General features: G+C 50.8%; 1 protein-coding gene across 1 annotated transcript in view; it reads right to left on the reverse strand.

Moving 5' to 3' along the window:
* Nucleotides 1–5,761: 5,761 nt before the first annotated feature.
* Nucleotides 5,762–25,309, reverse strand: part of Slco2a1 (solute carrier organic anion transporter family member 2A1) — a 71,204-nt gene continuing 51,656 nt past the window's right edge. The window contains exons 4-14 of the mRNA XM_051206111.1: nucleotides 24,264–24,491; nucleotides 23,223–23,321; nucleotides 22,050–22,186; nucleotides 19,314–19,389; nucleotides 18,662–18,826; nucleotides 17,412–17,601; nucleotides 15,611–15,776; nucleotides 13,364–13,527; nucleotides 9,357–9,421; nucleotides 6,721–6,844; nucleotides 5,762–6,001 (exon numbers count right to left, since the gene is read on the reverse strand). Of these exons, the coding sequence (XP_051062068.1) occupies nucleotides 5,881–6,001; nucleotides 6,721–6,844; nucleotides 9,357–9,421; nucleotides 13,364–13,527; nucleotides 15,611–15,776; nucleotides 17,412–17,601; nucleotides 18,662–18,826; nucleotides 19,314–19,389; nucleotides 22,050–22,186; nucleotides 23,223–23,321; nucleotides 24,264–24,491 (1,535 nt within the window). The 3' untranslated portion in view covers nucleotides 5,762–5,880. The remainder of the gene's footprint in view (nucleotides 6,002–6,720; nucleotides 6,845–9,356; nucleotides 9,422–13,363; nucleotides 13,528–15,610; nucleotides 15,777–17,411; nucleotides 17,602–18,661; nucleotides 18,827–19,313; nucleotides 19,390–22,049; nucleotides 22,187–23,222; nucleotides 23,322–24,263; nucleotides 24,492–25,309) is intronic.

A 25,309-nucleotide genomic window follows, 5' to 3' on the forward strand; every position in this document is an offset into this window, starting at 1 on the left:
TCAAGAGGGTGGCTTTTCTGCTCTCCGGGGCACAGCGGTCCCCTTCCAGGGCCCTGGGGCTGCAGTTTGAGCTAGGCGCCATTCTGAGCTAGGAGTGCCCTCCCGGGACTGGTTGACAGGCCTCTAAGGACGTGAGTGGGCAGAGAACTGGGCTTGCTCCAGTCTTCATGGCTTGGTGCAAGCCAACCCTGAAGGAGCTGCTAAGCCTAGGCCCCTCCCCTCTCCTGGCCTTACCACTCTTCTCCAGGGGCCCCTGACCTGTGAGTTCTTAAAATGTGCCAAGTTTGCTGGCCTTCCTACCTTTGTTCACAACTTTGTTGTCCCCACTGCTTACACTTGTGACCCTTGAAGTCATCCCCACCCTGATCTCTGATTTCGCAACTCACTTCAGAGCACTTGTGTCTTTGTTCCTTGCTCAAGGTACACACCCTGCCCCGTCGAGGGGTGTGTCATAGCTGGTCCTTGCACACGCCAGCTACTGTACAAAGCACGGATGACAGCCGGAAGGGACCTCGTCTATCTATCTGTGGGATCTGATTCAGTTATGCTATTCTCACTGTTGGAGAGGCTCTGGGTGAGACTCCTCCCCTCCGGGGGCATGCTCAATCAGCCGTCCTCCCTCTAGCTCCTCAGTTTCTCATCCTTTGCCTAAACCTCTGGCAACTAAAGATAGCCCTTTTCGGAGCCTGCATCTCTCTCAGCCTTTGATCCATCACCTCTACCTCTCCTGAGCCCACCTTCTTCCACACTCTCCTCCCTAGGTCAGCCTTAGCCTTGACCGGATGTCATCTTTTCATCTCTGGGAACCCACTGTGGGCGCCTCCTCTCCTGGGAAACCTTTCCTGGCTGCGCTCTTTTCTCTCCCGATAGCCTGACAAGGCTAGTTGGGTGGTCTCAGTGAGCACCTTGGTTCATCTACAATCACTCCCCACGGTGGAAGATTCTAGCACTTGTCCAAATCTGCCCTGCTCCTCTCTGAACATGGAGGATTTTTATTTTCCTACCAGCACAGCAGTTAGATAGTGCCATGAGAATAGCTCTGGCCAAGAACCTGGGAACAGAGAGACTCCATACACCTTTTGGCCAATTGCTAACCAAGGCGAGAACTTCTTAGCTTTCTTCTCTGCCTCCTTAATTGTGGATGATGACACGGAGGTGTCTCAAGTCCAAATAGTTGGCCTACTGAGCCACCCTCAGAAGCCACTGCCCTAGGGAGTCACCCAGACAAGCCATAGGCTTTTGCAAACAAGAGATAAATGTGTGTTGTGTCATGTGACTGAGACCAGTGAGGCTCGATGAAGCCTCGCCAAGTCTACTCTGAGTTGAGGAGTTTGTTACACGAATGCATGGCTTGGCAAACTGTAGTGATCTGTGCACATTTTATTCCTGTTATCCAAGTGTAGCAGGTGCCTAGGGAGCAGGGACTTTAGCAAGGTAGAGAGCCCCGAGTCCTATGGCCACAGTACAGGGCTGGGAATGGGTGTGGAGACTGATAAATGGGCAGGGCCTGTCCCGAGAGAAAGGCTTTCTCTCATTAATGATTTGCCAAGGGCTTGCCCAGAACCTGTTTACATATTTAATCACTGTTGAAAGGTTAATGAATCTGGACCTCTTGGCAGGGGGTGAACATTTTTCCTCCAATGTTCAGTTCCCATGGCTGGGAAAGATGAGATTTTTTTTTTCTCCTGAATTTACATAGATTCCCCACCCCAGTTTCTCTCACACACAGAGACCTCACTCTCTCTCTCTCTCTCTCACACCGCTGTCAGTCTCTCTGGGAAGCTGCAACACAATATTTTTAATAACAAGCTGACACTAATTCAGGGCCCAGCTTTGCCACATCTCTCGGTCTTTGAAAGTGTTGAAGAAATACAACATGGCTTTGTTTCCTAAGCAAGAATGTGACAATCAGTTACCAGATGGGGGTTCCCCAAAAGGTCTATCCGTGTGCCTCATTCTCCCAGCTCTGCTTCTCAGAGGTCTCTCCTCCTTGTCCCTCCTTCATGTCTGTTCTTTACCTTGTGGTGCCCACAGGGCTCACTGGGTCTTGTCTCGTGAATAGTTATAACGTTCTTGGAATATTTGAGTAGATGGCAGGGTCTCCCAACCTCTACCACCCAACCTACATGGCCCTAAAGAGATCCCTCCACTTCCCTCTCACAAGTCCATGGGCTGTGGTGGGGAAAGAGGGGGCCTTTTCACTACCTAAGGCTTTCCCTAATTTCAGAATGACTCAGGAGAGAGGGGCTTGGGATAGCCAGAAGGAGCTGGACAGTCCTGAGAGTTCTCTCTCTCTCTCTCTCTCTCTCTCTCTCACTCTCACTCTCTCTCCCTTCTTCCCTCTCCCTCTCTCCCTTTGCCTCTCTGTCTCCCTCTCCTTCTTTCAAGACAGGGTCTCACTACGTAGACCTGGCTGCTGGCTGCCTTGGAACTCACCATGTAAAGCAGGCTGGTCTGGAACTCACAGAAATCCACCTGCCTCCCAAGTGCTGGGATTAAAGGTGTGTGCCACCATGCCTGGCTAAGATTCTTCATTTTCAAATAGAACCCCAAGACCAGCATGGTCTTCTCATGAACTGTGGTGAGGATCCTACTAGAAGGCTTTGGATCAAAGGACACTTGATAGAGATGCCCCTCTTGTCTTCCAAGAGTCAAAAGAGGGGGTGGATCTCTGCAGGCCCTTCATTTCCTCTCTTGTGAGGCTGGATGGTGCAAGGGAAATGGGGTAACAGGGAAAGGAATAGTTATAGCTGTGGTGGTGCCCGAAGGGGACTCTGGCATTGATTCAGATTTACATGGCTTCTAGGCTCCATGGAGAAACAAAAAGGACCAAAGACCTGTTACCGTGGCCTTCTTCGGTGTAAAGGCGCCTTGGTAACCATCAATGCTTATGGTCAATTTGGCTGGATTTGGCTCTAAGGTACAGGTGACCCACCACATAGGGTTTGAGGGCTACTTCCATGTGACTGAAAGGTGGACTTTCTGGATCCCTTTTGTAAGCACAGACATGGACTCGGGCTTTGTGTAGGGTCTTTCTGAATTTTACCAGTAGTCTCGAGCATGGTACAATTCCAAGTGTGTGACACTTGGCTCTCTAACTGAAAAGCAAGTGAGATCCTTATAACCCTCTGGCATTTGAGAGGCAAGACTTGCTAGATAATGGTAAACGATGAACCACGACTACGGTGTTTATGGATGTAGTTGTCTGTGATCAACCCCACTTCTGGATGTGAACTCGAGGGCAGTGACTGGGCCTCCTTAGAGTCCATTCTCTTGGGTTTTAGACATTGACCTATATGGAAGGCAATCCAAGGATCCACATACTAACAAGCAATACCTGGGGCCTACTCAGCACCAAGGAGATGGCTTGAGAGTGTCATGGCTTCTAGTGCTTTGGCTATAAGCCTCTGAAGGTTGAAGCATGGGTACTCCATTTGTCGAGAAGGTACAGATTCTGCCTGCTTTCTGATAGTCACATGACAACACAAATTCATGACCAACTTACACCCATAGCAAAATTATAATATATTAATAGCAATATAATAGAATAAAGGCTGTGGGGACAACCAATCTCTCAGAACCTGAATATTGGTGTTCATTGTCTGTGAGGTTGGCTGAAGACCATGCCTTCAGAATCTGGTTAAATTGCAGTGAGTGAGCCCAAGGTTAGTTGCAGAGGATCATGTTCCAAGCAGGACCGTTACCCATGCCGAAACTGGCCCATGAGGTTGTGTGGAGCCTCCTCCTAAGTAAGACCTGTGGAAATGAGCCTGGTGGCTTCAGAAAGATCACTGTCCATAGGTAATGATGACTTCCACAAAGACTTCAGTGTTATAGCAGCTGGGCCACACTGACATAAACCTTTCGTCTTCTCACCATGGAAGGCACTTAAATATCACATAGGGCAATGACAATTGCCCAGTTGCTTCAGGGACACGGTGAGCCAGCTCTCCATCTCACACAGGGTCAGGTGCACAGTCAGTCTGTGAGCCCTAAATGGCATGAGTGGTCATGTCAGGACCTTCTCTGCCAATCCTTGGGTATTTGATATGCTTGGCAAGTATGCCAGTGTGTTCCTGATGCCCACTCAGTGCTCTCTGGGAGGAGGCCCTAGTATGAATGGAGTTAGATTTACAGGAGCACTCTCAGAGAACCATGGAATGTCACTGCCAAGCACCATCTCAGAGTCCAACAAACAGACTTCCTTCCTTCCTTCCTTCCTTCCTTCCTTCCTTCCTTCCTTCTTCCCTTCCTTCTGTCCATCTGTCCTTCCATCCATCCGTCTGTCTGTCCTTCCTTCCTTCCTTCCTTTCTTCCTTCCTTCCTTCCTTCCTTCCTTCCTTCCTTCCTTCCTTCCTGGGCTTCTGTCTTTGCCCCTCTGGTGCACAGCAGTGGTGGCCCCCAGCCCAGGCCCACAGAAGGTGCCCACCCCCACCCAGAGGTAGTGAGAAGAACTGGAGTAATGCCGATGAACGTGATGTGTTTGCAAGCAAGCCAACCAGGCTGCTCTCTTTGTGGGCTGCAGCTTGCCGTCAAGCACAGTGACAGGTGACATCCACTCCGCTCCATCACTTGCTCTGGCTGCATCTCAGGTGACCTTCTTTGTTCCTCTGCGTATGGGGCTGATGTCCAGACAGTGAGGTCCATGTGAGGGTACCCTTCTGATTCCAGGCAAAGGAGGGGAGGGCCTCTCAGGTCTCTGAATGCGAAGGGTCTGCTCTCCACTGTGAGGGCGGGAGACGGGGCCCTGCTTAGGTCTTCCTTGTGGTTTTCTCAGTTTGAAATGCAACCCCAGAAAGGCGGAGAGAAACATTTGCTGCTAGGACAGTAAAAGGGCTACAGGGTCATAGGAACAGCTTTTGGATGACCTCTGGTTCTGTAGTTCTTGCTCTGATACCATGGGTGTAGGTTATAGAGAGAGGCCTGCACTTCCAAAACTGGTGGCTTCCAAATCAGCCTCGGGGGCAGAAAGTGAGGAAACTGAGGGAGACAGCCCCTCCTGGGTTCCACACTAGCCTGAATCCAGATGAAAAGTGGCCTTAACCATGTCCTTGTTAAGAAACCAACCACCTTCTCTTCTTCTCACTGCCTCCGGGCTGCCTGGCACAGAAGGCACGGTCCCCTGTGCTCACTCTGCTGTAAGTATTCCTGAGAGGCTGGTGAGGGCAGGGGCTGCTTCGTGGGCATCTTGTTGGAGGACAGCCTGCCTGTGTGGGGGACCCCTTGCAAGGAGTTTGGGAAACTGGAACTTCCAGCTCAGTGCTCATGCAGTTCAGTACACGTCAGGCCTCAAGAACCATGGGGCAGACTTCCGGAGGAGGCAGGTGAGACAAAGGGTGAATGGAACTTTCTTACTTAAAAAAAAAAAAAGAGTGAAGGGAGGGAGGGAGGAAGGGAGGGAGGGAGGGATGCAGGAAGGGAGGGATGGAGGGAGGGAGGGAGGGAGGGATGCAGGAAGGGAGGGAGGGAGGGAGGGATGCAGGAAGGGAGGGATGCAGGAAGGGATGCAGGAAGGGAGGGAGGGATGCAGGAAGGGAGGGAGGGAGGGAGGGAGGGATGCAGGGAGGGATGGAGGGAGGGAGGGAGGGAGAGAGGGAGGGAGGGAGGGATGCAGAAAGGGAGGGAGGGAGGGAGGGATGGAGGGATGGAGGGAGGGATGGAGGGATGGAGGGAGGGAGGAGGGAGGGAGGGAGGGATGCAGGGAGGGAGGGAGGGAGGGATGCAGGAAGGGAGGGAGGGAGGGATGGAGGGATGCAGGGAGGGAGGGAGGGAGGGAGGAGGGAGGAGGGAGGGAGGAAAAGGCGTGTGGACATTAGTTAACAGGCAGGTGTGGAGGGGTGGGACCCAGTCCCTGAGACAGGGCAGTAGCCTGGCTGGGGGTCAGATGAGGCCCGAGGCGTTCTCTTGCAGGCTATACTCCCTATTCTTCTTGACTCTCCAGCCGATGAAAAAGAGCAGCAGCGTCCCCAGGACCTTGTAGCCCACCTGCAGTCCCAGGTACCTATGAGGCAGGAAGAGACAGGAATGGTGAGGGGGAAGGGTTCCTCAGCCCATGTCCCCCGGCCAGGGACAGCAAGAAGATGGCCACTGTTTTCACAGTGAGCTGTGGAGGCCATCACTCAGCTAACAGGCTGTCACCTCCCAAGGTGGGGTCACTTTGGACGTCCTCCACACACCACTAGTGCTTCCCCGGCTCTGCAGTGGTACCAGGTGAGGGCCCCAGGCCTGTCCGGAGGGTCTGTATCTTTCTGCTGCCCCCTGCTGGCCTTCTCTGCCAGCCCTCAGCATTTCTAGCCCCTGCACAGCCCCGTCAAGCCCACCTTCTCCACCTTTTCTGGATGATGGAATGGCAGCAACAGGAGAGACGGCTGGATTTGGCTCAATGGCATAGCAAGTGGAGCCCTTTCCTGGGACCTCTGCTGGGTGCCGTGCTATGGTTCCCCTCGCTCTGAGTGCCGGAGATGCTATGCTATCCTCTCACATTCATAATCTCTCTCAGCCTCCAGGCAGATCCCCTGTCTCCTTACCTGACTGCTCCTTACACATTTCCAAATTCCTGCCACGGTGGCAGAGTTTGCAGAGACATCACTCCTTGTCCCTTAGAAGCCCCCACCATAGCTATGGGTCAAATAGCTGTCTGGTTTTCTGTTTGTTTTGTTTTTGGTCTGCTGGGACCACAGGCCTGATCTCTTAGGCACCTGTGTGTGTAGGAGCCCTCACCCGTTTCGGAGAGCGTCGTTGTCATAATATGAACAGGCCCCTCGTCTCCCTGAGCATAGGTAGTTCCACCGGATACAGGAGGAGTCGATGATGAGACCATACAGGGTTGGAGCTGGCAGCCAGGCTGGCAACAATGGGAAAGAGAATTCAGAGCATCTGGGTCACATGGAGCTGCAGTCAGAGATGCCCGGGTCCCCCACAACAACAGTACAGTCAAACATCTGAGGCTAACTCTACCTCGCCCTGTAGTGAGATATCCACCCTGCCCGCACCTGTTGCGAGCTGGGGTCCCAAGCCCCCCCCCACTTAGTCCCCCCCCCAGGTCACACCCAAAGGGCGTGGTCAGTGCAAGAGGTGTGGGCAGGGTGGATATCTCTACTACCTTGTCCTCAGAATCACAGTGACTTGGGAGAGCAGAAACTGTTGATGAAGCTTGACTCCCCTTTCACCAGAAAGCTTGGGAGACAAATGGGAATCCTTTCAGGGTAGAACGAATCACAGGCTCAACCTGATGTCAGCTGGCCCAGACCACACTGTTCAGTTCTTGTGCTCAAGGCTGGCTCCACGTAGAGACTCCATCTGGACAGTACTAATGTCCCCAAGCTCTCATATGACCTCCAGGTGGCTCCATTACAGCGAAGAGCAAATGAGCAAGAGGGCTCAAGGATGCACGGAACCATATCTCACTGAAGTTCAAATCCTGTGTTCTTCTCCCGCTCCAAACTGCCCCTCTGGGTTAGACAACGCCCCTGGGAGACCCTTAATACCCCAGCTGCTTAGAACCTAGGCTGCCAAACATCCCAGAACCTGAGTGGTAATGTCTACATAGTCCAGCAGGCATGATGCTTTACTGGGTGCTGAATATTCTAGATGCCCACTACCCAACCCCACCATGCCCTGTGTTGTTATCTAAGTTCTGGGCAGCCAGTGGGTCAGGATAGACTTGGCCAGGACTGACACTGGGTTGGGCCATCCCATATTCAGAAACACCTGACTATCTATACCCCGTGAGTGAGTTGTTGTTTCTGGAAGAAAGAGGCCCGGTGGTCCCACCCATAAGTGAGAAACTTTCAGAAGCAGCTTCTCAGCCTCAGTGTCTAGTTTCCAGGTGAACAATGGCTGGAAACTGACTCTGGCAACACATCCCTCAGTAGAAGTCAAGGAGAGTTGTCAGCTGCATCTCAGTGGGTGGCTGTAAACGTGCTGGAGACTATAAACAGGCCATCTTTTCATCTATCGCAGTGTGGAGCAGTGAGTGGAATGCCTCCAGGCCTGAGTTTTCTAACTGCAGAATTATCTGCACTCAGGTGGAAAAGCAAAAGCAGCACGTGCTTGGAGCAGCGGGGACAGAGAGGCCATTCTCTAGGGCACACACAGAATCAGGGAAGGAGGTCATTTGGAAGGAATGCCAGGTCTCTTTCCCAGACAGGGCATTTGAAGAAGTTACAAATGAGCCGAGGATGGTAAATCATAAATGGACACAAGGAGCTGTGCTGACAACCCAGTCTTTGCCCAAACAAGATGCCCTGTGTCCCCTGTGTGGCCCAGGAAGGGGACAGTCATCATTTAGAGTGTTCATAGAGGTCCTTTGGAACTTAAAGGGACTTATTTCATCACAAGAAAAGTGCCTTGAGGCCAAGAAACTCCATTGAAATGCTGGCTGAGACCCTGCATAGGCTCCTGCCCAGCTGGTCTCAGGAGGGATGATGGAACATGCTGGAAGGATAGTGAATGTAACTTGTACCCCTGCTTAATAATGCACAGCAGGCTCCAAATAGTGTTAAGGCAGTGTTAAGTCAGGAAGGTGCACATTGATAGTAACTAAGTCCTTCTTGCTGGAATCTCCACCACCACCACCACCACCACCACCCTGCTACGCACACTTTTTAGTACAAAGATCCTCTATTGAATTTAGTCTTTTTCCTTCTGTTTACCCAACATATAGCAAGACCTCCATATTAGTGCCTTGTGTTCAGTCTAATGCATGCAGGCGTCAAGGGTGTCAAAGGGCAGTGCAGAGTAGGAAGGCTGGGACAGCATTTGCAATGTGTCCCCTCACCCCACAGTCCCTGTACTCAGGAAAAGCCAGATGCCTGCTGCTCCCAAGGGGGTTCTCCCTCCCTGTGGGTCTCTGCTGATCGTGTGTGTGTGTGCGCGCGCGCGCGCACACACGGCTTGAGTGTTGCGACGGGGAACGCCAGGCTACTTGAAGACAGGCAGGGTCCAGAGGATCCCCTGACAGAATAGACATTTGCTGAACCATGGCAGATGAGTGAAGTCCGGAAAATGGGAAGAGCGCCAAGGCTCAGCACAGAACCTGCTCTGTCTGGGGCAGGAATGCAAGGTTTTGTGTCCTAGGGTGGATTCTTGGAGAAAGTTTAAAAATACCCGCTTCAAACTCTGTATTCAGCATTCTCAGCTGTGGACCCCCCCCCCCCCCGCGCCTTTTCCTTACATAACTTGGTTTGGCTTGAATGCCATAGATGAAATCTTTCCTGATCTCAAGCAATTAGGCGAACCATCCCTGCCGGTTATACACCACTCCCTATGCAGACAACCCTGCCCTGTTCCCCATAGTCTTTCGATGCCGGTGGTTCAGGGCCTCTACTCCAGAAGGAAAGCTCTTAGTTACCTACCCAGCAAGCGCATCAACAAGAACTGTATTCCAATGGCGAATGACTTCTCATCCTGGTTCACCACACTGAAAAGGAAAACAGGAAATCAGCACAGGAAGGACTCTGGGCTGCAGCTTCACCTGGAGGGAATGGGGTGTGGGGAAACAGACTCAGAACGGGTCGGAGCCAGTCCTCCTGCAGTCTGATCAGGCATTTGGTGGTGAGATTCACTCGGCTAAAGCTTCCTATTACACACCTGAAAGCACTGTGGCTGCAGCAGCCGCATCACCTAGGCTAACGTGTTCAGACTACAGATTCTCAGCCCGACATTCATTCAAGACACGCAATGTACCAGGAGAGCTGGATGCAAACTTGAGTTCGAGAACCAATGGCCTGTATTGTTTTCAGGGCTTTCCAGAGACTGCTTGGAGAGAAAGCAGGCAAGAGAGACAGGGAGTAGACAGGAATTCCTGGCTGCACGCTTAGGCAGCAGGTCTGAACAATACCCAGGAAAAGAAGGCACTGGGATCTCAGCTTCTGTGCAGTTCTGAAAAAGATTTCCTTGCCCTGGGCCAGCTTTATGAGCTGTGACTTGAGCAGCTGCATAGGGTGCCACTCTCAGAAAGGCCCAGGTTTGCTTATGTATGGCTTGAGATTCTTAATAATTTAAGTCAATAGTGTTACATTTTCGTTTGCACTAAGTCCTGTTGATTTTGCCCATGGTCCTGCCTTCCACCCTTTCTCTTTCAAGAGGAAGAAGGCCAGGCCAGGTAAAGAGGTTCAGTTCTCCCTTGAGAGCTCTCACCTCAGGCGGAGAGTAGGAAGAAGGAGGAGCATCTCACACACAGGGTGCGGAGTCCAGGGCACCAGTGGATGTGCCTGCTGTGTGACCAAACTCTGCCCTTGCCAGGCTCTCAGCACACATACTCCTGCGTAGGTGAGTGCCATTTGGAAAAGAATTCAGAGCTGAGAGGACAGTGAGGATGAGGACTCCACAGAAACCTCCAAATCACTTCGCAGTTTTATACAACTGTTGCCAAAGTTGGCCAGCAAATGACAGGCATCCTCAGAGAGATGATGCAGTGAAGGGATGCTCTTTGGGTTACAAGTAGGAGAAAGAGGCACCATCTGGGATCTCCTAGTGTACAGTGCCTGGCATCCTGATTGAGTGGATGTTCCTTCCCTCTGTATCTACAATGGCCTAATCTATAAATGGATGCCTAATCTTCATGGCCAATTTATGGACCTGGAATCAGCTGGGACACAGACCCCTTGATGGGATGTATCCAGAAAGGTTTGATTAAATTTGGAAGGCCTGCCCTGGATGCTCTCGGTACCTTTTAATAGTGTGGGGTCCTGAGCTGAATGGAAAGAGAAAGGCAAACTTCGTATCAGTGTTCATCTTTCTGCTCTTGACTATGTGACCAGGGGTCTCCTGACCTACCCAACATCTAAGACTGCTCTCGCCATCATGCCTCCCCTTGGACTGTGAGCCAAAGTTGCTTTTGTCAGGCATTATGTCCCAGCGACAGGAATAATAATTAATATATCGCCCCCTTGTCTTTGTCCTTCACCTGGACAGACTGATTCCTTTGTGTTTCAACTTGGACAACCTAGTTTGATTATTGACCGAGCGCCTAGGCCCCTTCTGGGCATTCCCCACCTATCCCTGAGTTAATCCTGGCTTTCTGACCACTCTTTCTCATTGTCAGCTGACCTCTGCTCCCAGGCTGTAATCTCAGGCCTGGTTTGGATCAGGACTAATAACTAACAATTGGGGCATTTGCCAAGTTACCTTTAAGTTAGCAGAAGCTAGTGCCTGTGCAAGAAGGGAATCCCACTGAGGTACCCCAGGTGCCATCTTTCCCCCAGTGGAAGTATCTTTCAACCCCTTTGGGATCCTGGAGCCCCCTCTCTAATTCTACTGTAGACCGACCAGTCTTGGGAGGGTTGAAATGATGCTGATCTTCACCACTCAGGGAGGTGTGTGATGGGGACTGAATTTCCTATCAGAATCCCTTACCCTGCTCTCTCCTCTTCAGAACCTCATGCAGGTTTATGTCATGGTCAGAGGGTAGACCAGGATCTACCTAACCCAGCAGAGAAGAAGGGAAGCCTACTGAAGTGCCTTGGGTGACAGGGTCAGTCCTTGGGGTACACAGGGCAGGGAGCAGTAAGGAAGAAGGTGACAGGATTTGGGGGTGGCATCGTGCCGCCAGCTCCAAGCATTAATACCCATCCTTACTGAGACCATGTAGTCCTGACTGCTTGCTGCAGTCATTTCCCTGGGCTGTGTTGCAGGGAGCAGCCTTGAGACATGAGCTGGAGCGTGATATAAGCAGCGGCCCTCTCAAGCTCAGTGTTCCTATGCTGGAACATAAGCCTGCTGCATACAACGCACACATTTAGATCTGTGTATCATCTCGGAGGGATCGGGAGGACAAGGATAATCACTACAGCTCCAGGAGAAAGGCTGTTTTTGCTGTAACGATACCTTTTGTTTTTAACACAAGAATGCCTTATCATCTGCCAGTGTCATTGAAATAGAGTGACAGGAGCTTGGCAGCCTGTGGGCTAACTTGACAGAGAACTAACTGGCTTGGATAGGGTAAAATATTAGCAGCTGCTTTCGCACACACCGAGCAAGTGCTCTGTCACTAAATTACATTCTTGGCATAGCATCTGGTCCTCCCTCATCTCTTAACCTTCTGGAGGAAATAGGTCTAAAAGAATATGGAGAACACCAACTCCCCCACCTCCTTTTTGAGGTATGATAGTGGTTCTCAACCTTCCTAATGCTGTGACCCTTTAATACAATTCCTTATGTTGTGGTGACCTGCAACCATACAATTATTTTCATTGCTACTCCGTAACTGTTATTTTGCTACCATTAGGAATCATAATATAAATATCTGAATTTTTTCATGGTCTCAAGTGAACCCAGTGAAAAGATCATTCAACTCTAAAAGGGGTCACAATCCACAGGTTGAGAACCACTGGGGTAGGTTCTCATGTCGCTTGGGCTGGCCTCTAACTTGCTGCATAGGCAAGGATGACCTTGAACTCCTGATCCTCTGGCTTTCAGCCCAGTTTATGGGAGACATGCCACACCCAGCAGAGCACCTTCTGTTTACAAAGCCATTGACCTTGTAACACTGATGGCATTAACACTTGGAGGTGGGGATCACAATTGTTCTTCCCTCATCAAGGAAACTGAGGCTCATGAGGTCAGGCAACATCCAAGGACACTCAGGTAGTATGACGCAGAGACTTTGAATCTGACAGAGAGTTTCCAGTCCGGCTTCCCAAGTAAGCAGATGGGGACAGTGACCAGGAGTACAAGGAGGCAGGCAGGAGGTGGTCAGGTGAACCTGGCTGTTATGTTTCCTTTCTTTTCCCCCCTCCTTGGTGCAATGAGGCAAAGGAGAAACACTCACTATAAAAGCCTTAGAAACGCTCGCTTGTCGGCTGCAACTAGATACCTCCCTTGTCCCTGGTCAGCGTGTCTCTTCCAACCTGAGCACTAGGTCTATAGACTACTGTGATTTCCTCATTTTCAGCCTTTCCCACAGCTTTCGCTTCTGGAACTTTCCTCGGTGTCTAACTCGCTATTCGCACATCTAGCTGATTTCTCCTCTTTCTCCTTGGTTCTTTTAAGACTGAAAAGCAAGTGAATCTGTATGCATAGCCTATCTTAACCTGAGACTCAGCCTTTTGACAGTTCTGCCATCCTGGGCTCTGACTTAATTTCCCATGAATAGAATGGCCAGCAGGGCCTGTGCCTCACGGGTGCTGGGGCCCTGAGGGAGGCCATCTTACTAAGGAGCTCCTCCTGGAACTAGGAACACCTGCCTTTGGTGTACTCTGTTGCCTTGTCACCATTGAAGGTTGCTGTTGACACCCCAACCTCCCCCGCAATCCCCCCCCCCAGGCCAGGAGAGGGAGGAGGCACTGTAAGTGGGAGACAGGATGTAGCATCAAAGGGAGGGTGGAGAAGCAGCAGCCAGAGACTGGGAGGCACCACTCACCGGAGAACCATCATGTAGAGAGGGTTGTGGGAGACGCAGGCGATGAGCGCCACAAAGGAGATGAGGAAGATGGACGGCAGCAGGAAGTGTGCACAGGACACAGGGCACGAGCCTGTCTTTGCTGACGCAGATCCTCCAGTCACACAGCTGCAGTTCAAGTAGCTCTTGAGGGAGAACAGGAGGGGGCATGTCATGATTTCACCTCCACATGCCTCACACAGCCACACAGGCTCTTGCCACAGACTCTCCACCAGCATGAACCCTTTGCCCCCCCCCCCCAGTCCCCAGGCCAGATGAGGGTTCTAGAGTACTCCATGGGGTACCACCTCTCTCCCTGCTTGAATGTGAGAAATGATCTTCACCAAGAGTCCAGCACAGGCTATACTCTTGCAGGCTCCCCCACATCCAGATGCCCAAGATCCTACCCTCAGCTAGGAGTCTGGAGCCTGGGAGAGCTCTTCTCTGGGCCCAGCCAGCTGTGTTGGTTGTGCATGTTGTTATAGGAAAAGATATACTCAGGCATCCCAGGAAACAACAACGGAGTTATTTGAACCCCCGGGGTAGCATTTCTCACAGAGGAGGCTTCCTCTAGCCTAAGAGGGAACTCCAGAGGAGGCCCCTGCCTTAGAATTCTGTATGGCTCAATACCATTGTACAACTCATTTGGTGGCCACTGCTCTCTGGTCATCTTTACCTTCTGCCTTACAGTGGCTGATGGCCCAGCCTGTGATGATGTTGCCGTCATAGAGCTATGTAACCTACTGGGCTGGGATTCTGCCCTCGGTCAGACAGCCCATGCTCCTCCTACTCCACCTTGGCTCTCAAGCTCAGAAGTTTATAATACACAATATTGCTGTTACCTCCCTCGGTCTGGATCTTAAACTACCAAGACTTTTTCCCCTTATAATTTATTATTTTTTCCTTGATATCATAGTAATGGATTTTATCTTGATGTGCTTGTGCTGTTATTGGAAGCTTGTCAAGATTATTTCTGGAAGTAGATGAGTCAGAGGTAAGTAAATAAAGATAAGAAAACCACTGAAGCCACTACTCTTCCAGTTAGAAGGTAAATTAAGGGCCCATCTTGTCTCAGCTCCTCACCTTTCACTGTCTGAGAGCCATTTGCCTTTGCCCAGAGAGGCAGCTGGGGAAGCAGCCCTGTCCTGTCTCCTCAGAAGAGGTGGTAAGTGGGAGCTAGCCTGGCCCATGGCCTCCACACAAGTGCATTCTTCCTATTGGTGCATCCTACGGTAGACTTCCCATTGCTCTCACCGGGGGAAGATCATCCACCTCGTAAGCCTGGCTTGCCCAGCCCTGCCCGGCCCTGGGCCTGCCTGGCCCTGTTAGCTGTGACTGACACTCCTCTCTCAACCTCCACCGGGCCTCGCTTACCTGCAAAGGGCTTCAGGTTTCCATAGGATTCCTCTGCTGTTAAGTCATCTCAGAAAGACCCCCAGACACACTGTGCTGTTAAGTGCCTCCCCCTTTCACCCCAGCATTTATCTTATGCCTTTATTGGACTGAATGTAACCGTGAGAATGGGCGTTGGGTCATAGGCTCACCACCGCATCCTCAGCATGGTGGCTACACTCAGTGTGCTCTGTTGACTAATAAATGACTGGAGGAGTCATTTGCTGTTGGCTGGACCCAGAAGGCCCAGGGACACTGTCCTCACAGACTGATGGGGCCACTGTCCTCACAGACTGATGCATGAGGCCCTGTATGTTACCCAAGAAAGGAGACATGTGGTCTTGAACACCAGGTGAGGCAAAGCTTTGACTCCTAATCCCAGATTTGTCTTAAATAGTTTCGTGGCTTCCGGCCCCTGGGAGCTGAGGGGTTGTAGCAAAGGCACTTGACCACTCCTCCCAGCACTGAACTTTCAGGTCCATGGCACGGGGTCCTTCTGCTCCCAGCCCATGTGACCCCTGCAACATGGCCTGAACCCAAAGCCCAGAAGTGCCCCCAGGGAGCCATCAGTATCAGTTACAAGTCGCCACTGAAGGCAAATACTTTGACTTGTTTCTGTTGTTTTGCCAAGTCCCCATGAATGAACTTGTTGGTCATGGGCCAATATCTAATTGATGCTGGGCTGCAGGCATCTGGTCATGACCCTGGGGCATGGAAGGTAGAAAGAGGGCAGAGGAGGCTAGGATGCTGATATTGAGTACCAGAGCCAAGGAACAGTTTTTGAGGTTACACCTTGATCCCCGAAGCTCTGTCTGCCCCTGTGACCCTCATCCTTACTGGTTGAGTGGAAGCTGCTGAGCTCATGTTGATGCTGCTGCAGCCGGCATGGCAAGGGGAGAGGTACTCGACTCCATTGTTTCCGCAGACTGGGTGGAAGATGGAATCTGGGCACAAGCAATCCCTGCGGCAGGCGGGAGGCTGCGGATGTATAGAACTTGATGTGCTGCCAGCGAAACAGGAAGCAAGGAATCAAACAAAGCAAGGCCAAGAAAGCACTATACTCCAGCCCAGCACGGGTTCCTGATCTGGTTGATGTGCCTGCATGTCTCTGTTTGTTTTGGGCCAGTGCCGCCCAAGGATCTGAACTGAGCTCATGGGAGCCAGCTGTGAATCTGCCACTGTTTTGGAAATCATGACTCTTTCCATTTAGCCTGACACGTGGAGCCCAAATTCACCAAAAACTCAGTTGGAAAGGTCTAGCCAACAAACCCCAATGCCTCCATCAGTCAAAATGACCAACTGATTGACACTCTGTTGAAAGAAATGGCTGATGCCACAGTAACACCATTGGCCATACTTGCCTTTTCTCATCTTCCAGCTAGGTTCTGGCTAAAGGCAATGGATGGGATCTTTGGAAGCATCTGGAGTGCTCATTGACTGCTCATCTCCTGAATCAATATGGACTTACTGATTGGGTCTCCCTACTCCCCTGCCCATCCCAGCCAGCGCGTCATCAAAGTGGGTTTCAGTGACTCTTACTGATCTTCTTTGGGGATGTTGTGACAGGGACTGACAAATCACAGCTTCTCAGTGCATTAATGAAACAATACCAGTGGCCATTGGCATTTATGGGATATCACAATGGAAGCAGCTCTTCGTGGACAGTCAGCGCAGTAAGCCTAGAACCAATTATACTTCTTATGCAGATAAGAAAACTATAGCCAAAGTAGATGATGTCTCCATGGCAACAAAGAACAACATACCTAGAACTCAGGCCAAGCGGATGATAGAGCTGGGACCAAACTCCCAGTGAAAACCACCCAAAGGAAGGCCCAAAAACCTTTCAGGCTTCTCTGGGTCCACAGTCAGCCTGCAGAAGAGTGATGAATTCCCCGTGCTAAGCAACATTCCCTTCCTTTGTTGCCCCTCCCCCTCCCTCACCTATCAAATACAGAGGTCATCTCAAGCTATTTTTTGCCGGATGCTGTGGCTATATTTGGAGATGTTGCTCTTTATGAGAAAGAGAACAAACAGGGGCTAAAAGGTTCCGAGTCTCCAAATCTTGCAAGCTCCTTAGGCTAAGTCCTAAAGAAAAGGTTACTGGAGCTGGGGATATGGGGAGCCGGGTGGGGGATGGGCATGTTCCTTGCTCACAGGGTTGCAATGCTCTTTCTGAAGACAAAGTTCGACTCTAAACATATTTCACGCTGCTTTATACAATCAGACTGACATTTTGGCCTGCCCTTCGCCTCCCCCTGATCCACTTTCATTGCTCACCTCGAAATCTTTTCAAGTCTTCTCTCATCTTTCTTCCACAGCTCAGCAAGGCTCTAACTCTAGCTGGCCCAGAGCTAGCACTAACCAGAGCTTATTTCCTGGTTTCTAGGGTTCAGGCTCACTCGGAAACCAAACTGATTAGTTTCTGATGCTCCTTACAAAACAGAACCCTAACCCTGACCACCCAGCTGGTCCCCTAATGGAACACACTATTTGAGACCTGGTTTTATGTGTTAGCACGTGAGGGATAAGATTCAAGAGAATAGGACAGAGGAGCTAAGAGAGGCAGAAAAGAAAGACACACAGTGGGTGAATTCAGGCTGTGGTTACAAGGGTATCTCTGCATTCTTTAGTTCATTACCTGGGGGGGTAGACCTCAGCCACAGCTGGGGTGGAGCATCCCATAAAGAAGAGAGGGGTGCAGAGGAGTATGGAGATGGTCATGATGGCAGCAGCCACTCGGGGGATGGTTTGCAAAGAGAAAACGAAACGTTTCATGAGGATTCCTCCAAACAGCATCCCCAAGGCAGCAGCAGGAAGGTTTACAGCACCTGTGTGAGAAGGAGAGGGGCTGGATGCACAGCCTGGGAGCCTTGAGCTGTACCACCAGTGAGGAGCTTCATGAAGGAACACTGGGTATACTAAATTGCAGTAGTAGTGGCTGACTACCAAGTATTACTAACTATTGAGTGTTGGCTGGGTACCGGGAATTTCCTTCACTAGAGGGTTGGCTTGCCCAATCAAAGAAGGAAGAAGCAGTCAACTTTCGACACTTATAATCCCAGCACTTGGGAAGCAGAGGCAGGATGACCAGGAATTCAACGTCATCCTCACCTACCTAGCAAGTTCCGGATTAGCCTGGTCTACTCTAGGCCTTGCCTCAAAGAAACAAAATTGAAAACAAGACAAAGACAGTAAGAATGAGGAAGTAGATTCTCAAGTGGTAACCCCTGGTTCGAGACTGAAGGGGAGAGAAATGGTGTCCCATCTAAAGCTTACACCGGAGCTCAACGAGTGCAGGGAGTCATCGTCACATCTCATGCCCTGATTGTCTTGTCAAATCTATGTGTTTGGCTAAGTGTACCTGTGGTGGAACCCCCCATCGGTGGTCCTTAACATCTACTGCAAGATGGAGGAGCACCACCTAATAGGTTCTGGATCCATTAATCCAGGTGGGGCAGATGGGGGCATCTGCACTGTCATTGTGTAAAGGAACCTGACGTGTTACAGGGTTGAGACTCAAGTTCCTGGAGAAGGAAACCCCTTAAGAGGCGTTTTGTATGTCTCAAGCTCCATGTTCCCTCTCTCCTCTGTTGTCCCTGATAAGGTCAGTTGGGAGGTTATCAGATCCCCACCCTCTTGATGGGAAGGAAGGCAGCCCCCAGACTCCACCCACTCCTAAAGAGAAGAATAGGAGCCCCTGAAAGTTGCCAAAAACATTGTGGATTGCCAAGCAGGAAAAATGTCCTTAAAATTCTTTCTTGGGCAAGCCCTCCTGTCTCCTGTCTGTATCCGGTCTGGCCCCTGGTTATCCCTGTATGGACTGCACAGCACCCAGCTCCTCCCCAGGGGAGCACCACTCAGGCCCTGCAGCAGCACCCTCTGACACACCGATGAGGAAGTTGGCATAGGCTGCTGAGGCGCCATACTGCTTCTCCAGGAACTTGTTGAGGAATGTAGAGAGGCCAGCGATGACAGAGGAGAAGGTACACTCAGCCAGGACCACCAGAATGAAGAGTGGGTTCATCAGCAGCTTCAGGAAGATGCGGGGTAATCCTGCAGGTAGATGGCTGTCAGGGGACAGGCCTTAGGAAGAGCATCACAGGCTTCCTAGCTGACTCATCCCCTGGACTAGATTCCTCTCTTTCTCAGGGCAGAATTAGAGATCCCCAGACTCCAGTCATCTCAGGGGTGTGTGGTCCTTGGGTTCCCACTCACCACCTTGTGGTCTGACTAAGAGGATGGGTAGCTAGAAACAGAGCTCACACTGGGAAAGGTCTCCTCCCACCTCTGCAGAAAGTGAAGGGCAGAGAGTGCAAGTGGAGGCTTGGGCTGGGTGGTGACTGGCTCTGCCTGAATTAGGGGCTACTGGTACCTGTAAAGAAGCAGCCACCAGATCATTGGCAGAAGCCCTCTGCACTGAGGGGGCGTCTGGGAGGCGAGGCAGTCACAGAGGCTGTTGTTTCTTGTCACCCTTTACCCTGAACCTGGCCTCCTAGCACCCAGATCCAGCCCACCCAAGGCTGCTGGGGAAGTCAGTTACGTTTAATGAAATCCATCAGGGAGCTTCTTGGCTTGTCCTCCTCCATGTTCATTGTTTCGTCTGCGATAACAGACCTCTGAAAGCAGCAAACATGGTGACATTAATGTTCCATCCCTGAGCCCTTGACTCTCTAGACTCAGTGGCTCAAGGATCACATGTACATATGGGAAGGCATCTTGAGGATGCACTCTTGAAGCAAACACCACCTGTGTTTTAATGAGCCTGGTGCCTTGGCTGGAGATCAGAGTTAATCCATGCTAATGCCTCCCACAGTACCTATGGGCATGTTATTTCATCTGACTTTCCCATGACTGATGCCAAAAGCATCATCTTGGATCCTACCCCTTGTCTATATGATGTGACTACACTGTGTCCCACATGCAGATCCCAGGGCTGGCTGGCTTCTAGGATAAAAAGGGTCTCCAATGTCTGCTCTTTTCGGCTCTCCCTTTCTGTGTCCTCTAGGGTCTGTGCTTTCTCCTCGCCCAAAGGCGAGTCCTGCTCCAGGCTCTGTCCTAACTGTTACTGTACCTTCTGAACAGTCTCTCTGAGCCAGTGCATAGACATAGGCCTGGGCTCTGCCATTAGCATCCTTTGTGCTTCCGTTAACTGAGCACCTGCTCTCCTCTGGGCAACTTGCCCATCGTTCCCCATGCACTGCCTCCTTGCTCACAACTTCCTTCCCAGGCAGATTCTCTAATTACCCCCACGAACTTTACAAGAGAGGAAGCTTAGAAACAAAACAACCTGTCTAAGATCATTCAACTAGATCTGTCCAACTCAGGCCATCAAAATATTTCATAACCTTTTAAATGCTTCCCTGGGATAAGCTCTGGGCCTCTACCCATGCCCCCTTTCCCACAGTGGGGCCCATTTCTGTCTCAAATTCCAGACACAAAGCCTGAGTTCTAACCCAATTCACAGTCAAACCTTTGCCTCACCCCTCCAGGAACAACCAGCCTGTCCTTTGCCCCATCTCTCTGACAGCCATTTCCCTGGCCCTCAGCTGTATTTTCTACCTTTCTCTTGAGCCTCTCAGATCTCCAGCTTCCATTCCTTCATGATCCCCAACCTCAGCCAACTGCCATATTGTCACTAGGTGCTGGGGGAGTGCTCAGTCACCACAGTGTTTGGAACTCACAGGAGAAAACATTAAACATTTCAGCCCCATATAAAGGCCCTACTCAGCCTCCTCTTTGTTGCTTCCCATTCTTAACTTCCTAGTTCCTTTCCCCAGCAGATTCAGCCCCACCAAAACATACTGCACTCAGCCCATCCTTGCACCCTACCTCCACGCCTCAGGCTCAAACCATAGGAAGCTCTATTAAATGTAGAGGTCAACTGTGCATCAGCACCTGCTGAGGTTTCATGTGTGTGTGTGTGTGTGTGTATGTGTGTGTGTATGTGTGTGTATACCTCTGTGTGTGTATATATGTGTGTGTGTCTGTGTGTGTGTGTGTACCTGTGTGTATACCTCTGTGTGTGTGTGTACCTGTGTGTGTCTGTGTCTGTGTGTGTGTATACCTCTGTGTGTGTGTGTATATATGTGTGTGTGTCTGTGTGTGTGTGTATACCTGTGTGTATACCTCTCTGTGTGTGTGTACCTGTGTGTGTCTGTGTGTGTGTGTATACCTCTGTGTGTGTGTGTATATGTGTGTGTGTCTGTGTGTGTGTATACCTGTGTGTATACCTCTGTGTGTGTGTGTACCTGTGTGTGTCTGTGTCTGTGTGTGTGTGTATACCTGTGTGTATACCTCTGTGTGTGTGTGTACCTGTGTGTGTCTGTGTCTGTGTGTGTGTGTATACCTGTGTGTATACCTCTGTGTGTGTGTGTGTACCTGTGTGTGTCTGTGTCTGTGTGTGTGTGTATACCTCTGTGTGTGTATGTGTGTGTGTGTATACCTGTGTGTATACCTCTGTGTGTGTGTGTATATGTGTGTGTGTCTGTGTGTGTGTGTATACCTGTGTGTATACCTCTGTGTGTGTGTGTATATGTGTGTGTGTCTGTGTGTGTGTATACCTGTGTGTATACCTCTGTGTGTGTGTGTACCTGTGTGTGTCTGTGTCTGTGTGTGTGTGTATACCTGTGTGTATACCTCTGTGTGTGTGTGTGTACCTGTGTGTGTCTGTGTCTGTGTGTGTGTGTATACCTCTGTGTGTGTATGTGTGTGTGTACGTGTGTGTGTGCTCGTGCGCGCATGCGTGTCAGCCAGAAAACATCCTTGGGTGTCATCCTTCAGGCACCATCCACCTTGATTTTGTTTTTTAAGAGAAGGCCTTTAAGTGGCCTGGAGTTCCCCAGGGAATCTCTCCATTTCTCTGCTTCCCCAGCAACGGGATTGCAATTATACACCACCATGCTTGTGAGGCTGCGGGGAGCAAGCTCTTGTCCTCACGTCTGCATGGTAATCACTTCATGTACTGAGTTATATCCTTATCCCCTCCTTCCACTGTTCATTCTATTGTTTCATTAATCTTTATCCAAGGTTAGGAGAACCCAGGGGTTTCCAAACTAGGCTCCCCGGAACCACACTGGTCTTTGCGATAACAGTGTGGTAAAAGAACACCGAGGGTACTTCCTCTCAGTCTCTGAAGAGCCCTGGGTCCTGAGACTTGTCATCCTTTCCCTCAGTTTGCTGGAGCATCTGCAGCTTCCCAGATGTTTATTTCCTAACCCATGTCCTTTGCTTGCTTAAGCATCTACAACCACAGAGTTGTGGGCTCTGGGAAACTTACCTCTGCTCCTCTGGGCATTGCTCGAGGGAAGAAAAAAAAAGGCAGAGAAGTAACAACCAAGAAGCCTGAAGAAATGAGCAGGCCCAGCCACCAGGCTCCGATCCATCGAGGGTCACCGGGGCTCAAGTTCACTGTAGCTGAAAAGAAACCAATGGATGAAAGTGTCTGGTGGTGGAATGCATGCATTCTTTCCTGACTAGAAAGGGAAATTCAGTTCAAATGGTATTTCACTGACTTTCCTCCTATAATGGTGGCAAGACACCCCATGATACAAGACCCTGGTCACAGCATTCCCTCTTCAGGCCTTTCTGGTCTTCCCAGAGCACCCGGGCCACTGCACAGACATCTAGACACTAGAAAATTTCCAGCCCCTACCCATCTTCTCGCTGTGTTCCTTCCCTAGCTGTTGGCAAGGATAATGGTGATCTGTTCTCCAGAAGGCTGACATGGTTCACGCACTACACATTTTACCTCCATCATCTACTGTCTCCTCTAGCATGTCTGTGCAGTAAGAGTTACACACATCTGACTCCCTCTAACCAATCAGGAAACCAAATCTTTGGTCCATTAGTCAAGACCTGTCTTCCTGGTACTCCAACCTGTACTCTTAATCATTGAGCTCTATTGCATGCTACTTCTGAGGATCTCTAAGAAAGGCAGGCCCATAATTCTTCGTTTCTTGAGAATATAGCCATCAACACGGTAGGTTGCCTGGCCTCCAAAACAGGCCAAATGTTACTCTGAGAATATGCCCACTCTCTACCTAGAAACCAGCATTATGTTACTTGACATTAAACATGGACCCAGAATCTTTCTTTTATTGAAGAAAGTGGCAGAATGATTTCCAGTCATTCAGTGACTGGATTGTCCCACATGGATCCATTGCTGGTCTCTCTAGGCGGCCAAGAGGAAGGAGCTAAATCAGAAGCGCCAGGAAAAGGGTGACAAGAATGGGGTGGTGGTGGCGCACACCTTTGATCCCAGCACTTGAGTGGCAGAGGCAGGAGGATCTCTGTGAGTTTGAGGCCAACCTGGTCTACAGAGCGAGTTCCAGGACAGATTCCAAAGATAACACAGTGAAACCCTGTCTCAAAAACAAAACTAAACTAAACACCAGGTAAAAGGGGGGGGGGTGATGGTGCTAAGACTGAGGAGTGTCATCCGCATACCCACCAGTGTCTACTCTGCCGTAGTCCACAAAGATCCTCAGCATGACTGAGCCCAGCAGGTACCCAAAAGCTGGTCCAAACACAGCAATGGCAAATAAGATGGCTAGAAATTGAAGCAAGGGATAAGGGGTTGAGGGGCATTGAGAATGTTCAGCAACCCTAGTCTCCCAAACTGAGCTATCACCTACTGTCCCTTGGGAATAACGAGCCCATGCCTATGACACTTCCTGCAGCCCATGCCTACTCCATCTCCTGCAGATAAGGGCCAGATGCCAAGGCTGGCAGAACCTGGCCTGCCGCCCCTCTAGCACCTGCCAGCGATATCTCCTGGCCTGGAATGAACCTGCTTCCACCGTATCTTAAAAATGCCAGTCCAGGGTGTGTTGTTGGGTAAAGCTGTCTGTGTACACAGTGCTGTTGGCTCTGGCGGGTGAAGGTGGAGTCAGAGATGCAATTTGTAACATGGGGCCCCTGTGGCTTTTTCTAAGGGAAGGGATCAGGCACCAGTTGGCCATCAGCTACCTGCTTCACACAGGGCAACCTGTCCACAGAGCAGAGGAATGGCGTTTCACCCATTGTGAGCCTGGAGGATTAACGGAGTGTCTAACCCATGGCCCAAAGGCCACATGGTCTGCTGGATAGTTATGAGTGTGGCCTGATACAGATTTTAAACTTATTTAAAACATCATGTGTTTTGTTGTTGTCGTCGCATCTCAAGAACTCAATTGCGTGGTTCTCCAGTGTGAACTTAGTAGAACACTGTCATGTTATGATGTCAGAGGTTCAAAACAGGGCTAAACGGTGACCACATCAGCTCCCATAATCCCAAAGCACATCGTACACACAAAGAATCTTGGCTCTGTCCTCCAGGTGAGAGCCTGAAGATCGGGGCTAGCCACTCAAGGCTCATACAAATGGAAGGAAACTGCTGGCATGCACAACAGATCTTTATCATCCACCATGTTGCGGGCCAAGAGTGTTGGAGGGTGCCACTTCCAGCCCTGAATCCCTACCCGCCACAGCCCTCTTACAGCTGAAGACTCACAGATATACAGAGGTGAGTTGGTGGGCTCCGCAAAGTCATCCACGTAGGAGATCCCAAATGGCTGAATGGGCACTGTCCCAATGCCGGCCAGCAACTGAGCAATCACCATCAGGCCCCACATGTTGCTTGCCTCCTTTTGGGTATCTGGCACGGTGCTATGGCACTTACTGGGGGGCAGGTCCAGCAGATGCTTCTGACAGAGGTCGGTCTGAAGGCTGCTGCTGTTTCCTGCAACGAGCATGCCCACTGGTCACCACCATCCTGGCCTCCTGCTTCCACCATCTGTCCCCCAACCTTGCCTTTGTCCTGTCCTTTCTCCATACCCCAGTGGAAGGGAGGAAGGAGGGCCAGGGAATAAGAAAATAGGACATGGTCCTTGGGGAGTGTTCCGCTGCTTGACTGATAGAGGGAGCTACTGAGACTGAGATGGGAGCCAGGTGGACTGTGGCACCTGCAACAGAGCAGCTCCGCCCAGGATGGGGAAGGACCATCCATTCCTCCTCCTCTGTGCTGCCAGCAGAGGGCTGAGGATAGTGGGTCAGTACTGCAGTCCTGGGTCCACAGTCAAAACCCAGAGTTCTGGTCGGCAGAAGTCCATGTTGCCGCCAGCCTTGGCTCTGGTCTTGGCTCTGGTTCCTGGGTCTTGACCCCCTAATCCTTCACTTTTGAATGATCCCAGCATTGAAGGACTTGCTGCCTGACCACACCTGGGCAGCTCTCCAGAATCATAGACCCTTAATGCTTCTTGGCCTTTTGGTTAGGATTAAGTGAAGAATCACAGACTCAGAAAACAAGGGGATTCGGGGTCCTCTCGTATTACAGATTGGGGAGCTAGGCTGCACCCGGAAACCTTTCTTGAAGGGCTCCAGTCATCCCAGCATGGCCTTTGGACGCCATGGTTCCTGTGGCTTGGACCTTGCCAGGCTTGGCAGCTGTTTCCATGCCTCTGTTTTTAATTTGGTCCACACTAAACAATCAACGTTGTCAGCTTTCCAAGGCCTTGAGGGGTTGGGGGATCTTTTCCAGATTCCTTGTATTTCTGCCTC

Source organism: Phodopus roborovskii, unplaced genomic scaffold (assembly GCF_943737965.1).
Source record: "Phodopus roborovskii unplaced genomic scaffold, PHOROB, whole genome shotgun sequence".
NCBI lineage: Eukaryota > Metazoa > Chordata > Mammalia > Rodentia > Cricetidae > Phodopus > Phodopus roborovskii.